Genomic DNA, 10,000 nt, shown 5'->3' on the forward strand with positions numbered 1-10,000 from the left:
ATGCAGTTTAATACGGATAAATGTGAGGTGAATCACTTTGGGAGGAAAAATAGGAAGGCAGAATACTGGGTCAATGGAAAGAATCATGGTAGTGTAGATGTGCAGAGGGATCTTGGTGTGCATGTACATAGGTCCCTGAAAGTTGCCACCCAGATTGATAGTGCTGTTAAGAAGGCTTACGGTGTTTTAGGTTTTGTTGGTAGAGGGATCGCGTTCCGGAGCCGTGATGTCATGCTGCAACTGTACAAAACGCTAGTGCGGCCTCATTTGGAATATTGCGTGCAGTTCTGGTTGCCCCATTACAGGAATGTTGTGGAAGCACTGGAAAAGGTGCAGAGGAGATTTACCAGGATGTTGCCTGGTCTGGAGCACAGGCCCTGTGAAGAAAGGCTGAGGGACTTGGGTCTGTTCTCATGGGAGAGAAGGAGGCTAAGAGGGGATTTAATAGAGACATACAAGATGATCAGAGGATTAGATAGGGTGGACAGTGAGAGTCTTTTTCCAAGGATGATGACTTCAGCTTGTACAAGGAGGCATAGCTACAAATTGAGGGGTGATAGATTTAAGACAGATGTCAGAGGCAGGTTCTTTACTCAGAGAGTGGTAAGGGCGTGGAATGCCCTGCCTGCCAGTGTAGTTAACTCAGCCACATTAGGGGCATTTAAACAGTCCTTGGATAAGCATATGGATAATGATGGTATAGTGTAAGGGGAGGGGCTTAGATTAGTTCACAGGTCGGCGCAACATCGAGGGCCAAAAGGCCTGTTCAGTGCGATCACTTGCAGTCCAATAAATATTCAGACTGAAACAGTGGTTATTTGGCTTAGGAGGTGCATGCTGTGAGTGCATTACGCTAAATGCTGATAAAATTGTTTTAAGATCTGCTCCAATCCTATCCTTTACCAGCTGTGTTTTGGAATATAAAATAGTAGTGTACAGATGACAAAAATAAATATGAAGGCTAGAATCCACTAAATTTTCCAAACTGAAATCTCTAATTTGGTGGTCACTGTGGAAAATAGCTGAAACTAAGCTTAAATTTTCAGTATATGATGACTGATAATTCAGAGTCCAAGAAGAAATGGTCCGTGCAATATTGGAGTGGGTATGACGAAGGAGGTTATGATTTCTCTTTTGAAGGGAGTTTGTATGCCTTTTTTGTCTTTACTTCCTACAAGAAATAAAATCAAAAGTGAAGTATCTTGTGGGATGGATTCCTGCCATTTAGATGATGATGAAATTTTGTACCTACTCCTGATCTAAGAGATGCTAATGATACATGGTCAGATGTTCATGAATTTTGCGAAAAGTATTTATTTCATAGAAAGCTTTATCATGGACTTTAATACAATGCAGAAATTGTTGACAATATTTGAGGATCCTTGGATCCAATGTGTTGGATTGTGCTAAACAATCTTTATGGACAGGATAATGGTTCTAGTAAGTATTTTGTTCTTGCTGAGAGAAATTCTGTTGGATTGGATGTATACAACCTTGAAAACATCTCTGACAAAACAACAGTTATTTCCCTTCATGGAGCAGAAGAGATTTTGCGCAGTAACAGTAGGCATCACAAATTCATTGCCCTTTTTCAAAATGGTCCATGATGTGGGGCACAGGTTTCAATACAGTGAAAGGCTTGAAGATGGATAACAGTGTGGGGCTGAATGAACACACCAGGCCAAGTAGCATCTTAGGAGCACAAAAGCTGATGTTTTGGGCCTAAACCCTTCATTAGAAAAGGGGGCTGGGGAGAGGATTCTGAAATAAATGGGGGGGGGTGGATCAAAGATGGATAGAGGAGAAGATAGGTGGAGAGGAGACAGGCAAGTTAAACGGGCGGGGATGGAGCCTGTAGAGGTGAATGTAGGTATGGAGGGGATAGGTCAGTCTAGGGAGGATAGACAGGTCAAGGGGGCGGGATGAGATTAGTAGGTAGGAAATGGAGGTGCGGCTTGAGGTGGGAGGAAGGGATAAGTGAGAGGAAGAGCAGGTTAGGGAGGCAGGGATGAGCTGGGCTGGTTTTGGGATGCAGTGGGGGAGAGGAGATTTTTGAAGCTTGTGAAATCCACACTGATACCATTGGGCTGCAGGGTTCGTAATAAACAATTGTATCTCCCCGATTGCGAACCATTTCAACTCCCCCTCCCATTCCTTAGATGACATGTCCATCCTGGGCCTCTTGCGGTGCCACAATGATGCCACCTGAAGGTTGCAAGAACAGCAACTCGTATTCCGCTTGGTTAACCTCACAACGAAGATGGAAGCATACTTAGCAGATATGGCTACTACAGCAATAGACTGAATTGAATTGGAACTGTCATAGTGGGCAAACGAATCCATGAATATTTAAAGGACATCTTAATTGCTACTTTAGAATGGTGATTCTAAGAATAAGACTTTTGGAGAACTGCCCAACACAAAGAGACTGGGTCCTTTGCCCTTGAGGGTTTGCACACTATCCGCAGATAAACTTTATGTTTCTTTTTGAATGAAATAGAACATTTACAATAGATAAGAGCATGATCAGCCCACCATCAGAACTCAAGATCTGCATATTGTTTACAGCTCAACATCAGTCAGTCAAGTTCATGCCAGTGGTTCGATCAGGTGGGATATGAGGTAGAGATGAGTGACCATGGCAGAACCCAAACTGAGCATCAGTGAGCAGGTTATTACTAGCAAATGTTGCTTGAAAACACTGCTGATGGACCCTTCTATCACTTTACTTATGATCAAGAGAAGATTGCCTTCTGACCCAGCAGTAGGGAAACTAGCAATGCACCACAACAGAGTGAGCTGCTGGTGTTATTGTAGGTATCTTTGAACTATTCAGAGATGTTATTACGTACTTCTGGAGCAGGTGGGACCTGAACCTGGGCATCTTCACTCAGGTGGGGACACTATCTTAAAAAGTCTACTGGACCTAGTACTCCCAGGCTGTCTCCCATTCAAGTACAGTGCAGACTGGAGGTGCGCTTCCTTTCCAAGATCAGATGCAAAAGTGCATTTTCAGGCTGTTAAGCCCTTGGGCAAAGTGGATTTGTATTTGCAGTTGCAGACATCTTTTGACACCTTTTATCAATATATTCAGTCAAGTTCTGACACAGCTCTTGATCATGTGGGATTTTGAACCCAGGCCTGCGAGCAAAGACCAAGAACACGTGCAGTGACACGACAGCCTTCGATTATTTGGATCAATTTGTTCAGACCTGTAATGACACAATCCATGGCATGTAGGACTTGAATCTGAGCCTCCTGGTTCAGAGGTAGGGACACTACCACTACACTGGAAGAGTCGAGTCCTCTGGTATTGAAATTGACAACTAAGTATAACAATTCAACATCATTCTATCACATGACTACCAAATAATAAAGTTGAATTACATAGATCCCCAAATCTGATGTAAAGCCTTCATTCCGAAATGTTATCTCTTTCTCTCCCCTGTAGATGTCGACTGCTGAGTGTCTTGAAATTTCAATTCTTTTATTTCTCTTTTTTTTTCTAATGTACAGTATTTTGCTTTGTATGTTTGTGCCAAATCACTGCCCATTTCTTTTTCTTCCAGGAATGTGAATTTTGCCTGATGGGGGCTCTTTTATAATCTTTTGTTTGGATTAGATTAGATTCCCTATCCTGTGGAAACAGGCCATTCGGCCCAACAAGTCCACACACCCTTGAACACTCCGGGTGATTTTAGCATGGCCAATCCACGTAGCCTGCACATCTTTGGACTGTGGGAGGAAACCAGAGCACCCGGAGGAAACCCACGCAGACACGGGGAGAATATGCAAACTCCATACAGACAGTCGCCCGAGGCTGGAGTCGAACCCAGGTCCCTGGTGCTGTGAGGCTGCAGTGCTAATCACTGAGCCACTGTATCTCCCAAAAGCCACTGTTTACCTTCCTTGAACTTCTTCAGGTGCCATCTAACAAATTTTAACACCTACATCCCTTTCCTCAGCATCTTTCTTTCTACAGCTCTGACTTAATTTCAGTAAGAATCTCAGAAATTTGTTCTTCATGGTTCTGATCTACCAATGATTACAGATATATGTGGCAAGGTGGGTCAGTGGTTAGCACTGCTGCTTCACAGTGCCTGCGAACTGGGTTTACTTCCACCCTCAGGGTCTGTCTGTGTGGAGTTTGCACATTTTCCCCGGGTCCACATAGGTTTTCTCTGGGATGTCTGGTTTCCTCCCTCAGTCCAGACGTGTGCAGGCTAGCTGGATTGGCCATACTGAATGTCCCATTGTGTTTGGGATGTATAGGCAAGATAGGTTAGCCATTGTAAATGCACAGCTGCAGAGGTAGGATGGGGTTGTGGGTCTGGGTGAGATGCTGTTTGAAGGGTTGATGTGGAACTGATGAGGCAAATTGGCTGTTCCCACTATAGGGATTCTATGATTCTATCTCCACGTATTCTATCCCTTTCAAACCATTGCATCCTGAGATCTACACTTAGTGTCTTGTGCCCCAATCTATTTTCCTCCATAACAGCATCCTTTGCTGTCCTTCGTTTCCTTTTGAGAAACTTTTTTTATACTTTTTTTTTCCCTCCAGATGTTAAGGATCATCAGCTCTAACTGCTCTTCAAGACCAATATCTGGATCTTTCTTTCTGTCCATTTTCCTCTTATCCTATATTTTCTTCAAACCCCATCTCCTCTTCTTCCAGTCTAATCCCCTGTCGTATTTGCACAATCCCCTCTCATTTCCTCCTGGATCATGGCTGATGTCATTGTAGCCTCAGCTCCACATTTACAACTGCCCCTTGTAATCTTTTGGCTCCCTTGTTTATCTTGAATCCGTCTAACTCAGTTTATAAAAATAATCAATGATGTGTCTCCACTGTTCCCTAGGGCAAGAGAATTTCACAGCCTAACAATTTCAGTACAAGGGCAGTTCTCTCCATCTGTCTTGAAAGGTAGATTTGTTTATATTTTAAAATTTGTGTCCCCTTGTTTCTAGTCTCTCTTACAATGGAAACCATCCCCTTTCAGCATTGAAGCTGCCAACTTCCCTCAGGATATATTTTGTATTACAGTAAGATTACCTGAAACAAAAACAGGAAATTGATGGAGAAACTCAGCATGTCTAGCAGCATCAGTGGGAAGAATGCAGATGACATGTTTTGAGTCCAGTGACTTTTCATCAGAATTGGTAATATTACCTCTCATTCTTCTCAACATCAATGGATAAAGGACCTAACTGCCCCAACTTTCCCTATAAAATAATCCTTTCATTCCAGGAATCTGTCAGGTGAGTCTTCTCTGAATTGCATCCGTTGTTATAATATCAACCAAAGCTCTCTGCACTGCTTCAGATATGATCTCACTGTCCAACAAAATTATAGCAAAACCTACCTCCTTATACATTTCATTCTCCTTTACATTAAGTGAGAACATTACTTTTTTTTCCCTTTCTAATCACTAGCTGTACTTTCATGCCAACTTACTGTGAGTCAAATGCAAGGCCACTCAAACCCCTCTGTACTGCAGAGTCTCAATTTCCCCTCATTCACTCTGATGTCTTCCCTCACTGAAACGTGCAGTACTTTTTGCTGTCTGAGGTCTAACCCTAACAATGCCAGCAAATCTAGTTGCGAGGAGATGGTTCTGTGATGATTTGCAAACATGAGGCATGTGCAAGTATTAGCTTTTAAAAAGATTTGATCTTGTCCATTTTTTTTCCTATTTCTTCCCTAATTGTGCTGCACATGCAAACAGTGGGGCATTGGGAAAATTTGCAAATGTGTTAGTTCATCTTGAATTCTACTGGATAATTCTGGTGGCTCATGTGGAAGTGACAGCATTTCCAAAGGTGAAGAGTCTACGCAGTTGAAATGTTGCTAAGACTGTATGTTTCTGTGAAATTGTGGCTGGTTCATTGTGTGGCCAACACAAGTGTGTATTCCAAGATAATAAAATGTGAGGCTGGATGAACACAGCAGGCCAAGCAGCATCTCAGGAGTGCTCCTGAGATGCTGCTTGGCCTGCTGTGTTCATCCAGCCTCACATTTTATTATCTTGGAATTCTCCAGCATCTGCAGTTCCCATTATCTCTGATACAAGTGTGTATTCGGTGTGTTTTGCATTGATGTCAACTGAGGCATATTTCCAAAGACTCTAAGTCCAAGGGTTGTGGATTCAAGATCCATGCCAGACTCAGCTGACAAATGTCGACCAGTACTTTACTGGCTGCAGAGTGCTTTTGGGCATTTTGAGGTCATGAAATGTCCTGCATAAATGCGCAATTTCCTTTTTTTTCAGTTGGTCCACATGCCCAGTGGCTGCTTTGTATTGGTCATTTCTCTCAGTGCAGTGAAATTTTCTATCAATTCATTCAGCTCCAAATGGTGCAAAGAACTAGTAGAATTGCTTTAAATTTTGTTATGAAATGGTATATTTGTTTTTTACAGCAATGTAACTGCTACACGCTTTACTGTGAAATTAACAAGGACATTGTAAAGTTTGCTGTTTAGTGAAATGTATTTTGCTCTGATAATGTTGAGGAAGCACATGATGAAACAGATATGTATTCTTATTTTTGCAGCAGCAGTTGTTCTAAACTGTCTGTGAACTGTGGAACTTGATGCAAATTATGTAAAATAGGCCATAACCAAAATAATGAATTTATTTTTCAAATTTCTACCAAAAGAATACCTATGCTTCCTTGTACTTCTGTGTACAATGTCCAGTCAAAATGGATTGAAAGACGGCACATGTACTCTTTTTTTTAACCTTCCCATTATGCATATGTCACAATGGTAAATCTCCTGCTTTTGTTGTGTACATTGCACGGGAGATGTTAATTCGTGATGGAACTAAGTTGTGCCTTGGAATTCACATTGTTGCGCAGCTCAAAGGTAGGTTTGTTTGACAAAATGGTAACTGACATCTTGGGCCATTTGAGTTCAGTTGGTTTTATGATTTTTGGAATTTTTTTTGGGAGTTCACCTCTGATTCCATTAATGTTTTCCAATTGTTACACAAATCATAGATGTTCAAAATCAGCACATAAGAATTTTTACAGTATTGCGGATATTAGATTGGCCCTAAAAAGATTTGGTAATTGTACCCCTCAAGCAGTGTGATGCTGCTCACGCTCATTGACATGCCATGTATTTTAAGCAAGAACCAGGTGAAAATCCATGCAGGAAGTAGTATGGTATTATAGCAAAAATTTGAGTTAATTTTAAAGAGTTTTACCTTTCAAAAATTTACCTTATGTTTTCAAACCATGTAACTTTCCAGTTTGTGACGTTTGATACAATGATTTGTAAAATACAGAAGTAAACACCTACCAAAAGGAAGTTTTATGATGACTTCATTTTTTTTGATTCGTATTGTGATACCTTTTCTTTTAACTCCTCAGTTAATTGACTCCCTGCAGAATGCACTGCTTGGCGCTTGGAGTTTTAGTGTTGAACAATCTCCTGCTGAATGTCATCACTGTTCCTTTGGAAGGCCTGGAAAATGGAGGCCAACACTGGGTTGTACTTGTTGCAGGATCGAGTGGCTGGTACAACTACAGGCATCAGGTATTGCTCTGGATAGAATAGTGTTTGCATTGTTTGTGATCATGTACTGCCTTAAATTTAATCAATTTCCCATTTTTCTTTGTATATTTTATGAAGATGAAGTCTTTTGAGTAACTGTACCTCGGCATTCTAGGCTGGGTTGCTTTACTTATAATGGTAAATTCTTTTTGCCTTGCCTCCTTAGCAACTGGAAACTAAACAACATCTGTATATAAGTTGTAGTACGTTTTTTATCTAACTTAATTGTACCTCATTTTTTGGCTAACAAACCCAAGATGTTACAATGAATGAGTCTGGGGCAATTACTATAGATTAGCGCTTTTTTTAAAGTTGCTGTTTTTGACCATCGTAACTTCCAAGTATTTCAGTGTTTTTTTTTGTATTCCAAGCTGTTTCTAATGTGCATCTCCCTTAATCAGACTTTTTGAGATGAATTTCTTCCAGCCATAATCTATGAACCCTGTATGAAATTTCATAGCCCCCATTGTTCCCGATTAATCGCACCTTTGCAATTTGATTGGAGGAGCAAATATCTCAAAGATTCTGTCACATCTGTGTATGTGGGTGGTTATCCATGATTGAATTTTCCATGTGATTTTTCTTACTGATTTGCCTACCGCCCACATGTATTTTGAACACTGCCCACCTTCGTTATGTTTTTAGTGTGGAACCAGACATTTAATGCCTTTTGCTCCCATTCATAGTGGCAGTGTTTTGTTTAATTCCCTGAGAATGTGAACAATCCAAGAAAGTTGAGAACCCTCTTCTGCAAATTAAATGCAGGGTTTTTTGAGGGCGGTGTCATGCTGGGAGAGAGTGTAAATGAAACCTCTGTATAAATTTGTAGCATTGTTCTGGTCCTCCATGTCTTTCTGATGAACCTTCACTTGTGGAGTGCTAGATTATTTGTGACTAGCTCTCAAGTATGTGTATTAGAATCACTGAATCCCTGCAGTGTGGAAGCAGGCCATATGGCCCATCGAGTCCACACCAACCCTCCAAATAGCATGCCACTCAAACCAATACCCCCTATCCTATCCCTGAACCCCTGCATATCATAGACACTTTTTGGGCAATTTGGCAAGGCCATCTCTGGACTGTGGGAGGAAACTGGAGCACCCAGAGGAAACGCATGCAAGCTTGGGGTGAATATCTGCACAAACAATTACCCAAGGGTGGAATGAAACCTGGGTCCCCAGTGCTGTGAGGCAAAAGTGCTGCCTGTGCCGTTAGGGAAGTGTTTCACCCCACTCTAATTACTAATGATTACATCTCATTGGGTTCAGTGTTTACCTACAAAAGAGAATTTTAGAAGGACTCAATACTGCATACGTTTTTATACTCAAGACAGTTTTAACCAGGGTAAATTTACATTTGGTCTAATTGAGTTTTGCTGCAACAATAGGCTGATATATGCCACGCATACCAGATTGTGCACCAACATGGAATACCTGATCAGCGGATTATTGTCATGATGTACGATGACTTGGCCCTGAATGACGAGTGAGTACATTTTGTGAAAACTGTTGAGAAGTTTTTATTTGTAAATGCACAGTAACTAAATAAGTTGTTACTTTTTTTTCAGGAATCCTACGCAGGGTATTGTTATTAATCACCCCAATGGAAAAGATGTGTACAGAGGAGTAGTCAAGGATTATGTGGCAGAGGTAACCCTCAAATGGGAGCAGAATCATTGAATCTCTGCAGTGTGGGAAGCTGTATGCTAGATTTTGTTTTTAAGTAAAATGTTTCAGGACAGGCCATTTTCAAAAGCAAAATGATTAATTAAAGAGCCCTCTCAGCTGTTATTGTTCAGTCAGAGCTTGTGGTCCCAGATTATTGGTTTGGAGTCTAATTGAATGTTTTATTTTTCCTTTTATTCATTCATGGGATGAGGGCATCTCTTTTAGGCAATATTTGTTGCCCATCCCTAACTTCCCAGAAGACAGTTCAGAGTTGACCACATTGCTGTGGGTCTGGAGTCACACGTAGGCCAGACCAGGTAAGGATGGCAGTTTCCTTCCCTAAAGGACATTAGTGATCCAGATGGGTTTTTTCTGAACATCAACACTGGATTTATGGTCATCATTAGACTCTTAATTCCAGGTTTGTATTGAATTCAAATTCCACCTTGTGCCATGGTGGGATTTGAACCCAGGTCCCCAGAACATTATCTGGTTCTCTGGGTTAACAGGTCACTGATGATACCACCAGGCATTGCCTCCCCATACCACTAGATCATTGACTGCCCATATTCTGGGCACTCTTGCTCGAGTGTTTTAAACTCCCATGACGTATGACCCATCCAGTCCTACCAGATCATTCTCTCATTCTCATTCATTCTCTCTCTCTCATTCATTCTCTCTCTCTCATTCTCTCTCTCTCATTCTCTCTCTCTCATTCTCTCTCTCTCTCATTCTCTCTCTCTCTCATTCTCTCTCTCTCTCTCATTCTCTC

At 41.4% G+C, this 10,000-nt stretch overlaps 1 protein-coding gene across 1 annotated transcript in view; it reads left to right on the forward strand.

Annotated features, from left to right (window-relative positions):
* The first annotated feature begins 7,380 nt into the window (after positions 1-7,380).
* The window catches only part of lgmn (legumain), a 35,770-nt gene continuing 33,150 nt past the window's right edge, over positions 7,381-10,000 (forward strand). Inside the window, exons 1-3 of the mRNA XM_048538142.2 lie at positions 7,381-7,543; positions 8,949-9,046; positions 9,129-9,210. Of these exons, the coding sequence (XP_048394099.2) occupies positions 7,397-7,543; positions 8,949-9,046; positions 9,129-9,210 (327 nt within the window). The 5' untranslated portion in view covers positions 7,381-7,396. The remainder of the gene's footprint in view (positions 7,544-8,948; positions 9,047-9,128; positions 9,211-10,000) is intronic.

The sequence above is a fragment of the Stegostoma tigrinum genome, chromosome 10 (assembly GCF_030684315.1).
Source record: "Stegostoma tigrinum isolate sSteTig4 chromosome 10, sSteTig4.hap1, whole genome shotgun sequence".
Taxonomy (NCBI): Eukaryota; Metazoa; Chordata; class Chondrichthyes; order Orectolobiformes; family Stegostomatidae; genus Stegostoma; species Stegostoma tigrinum.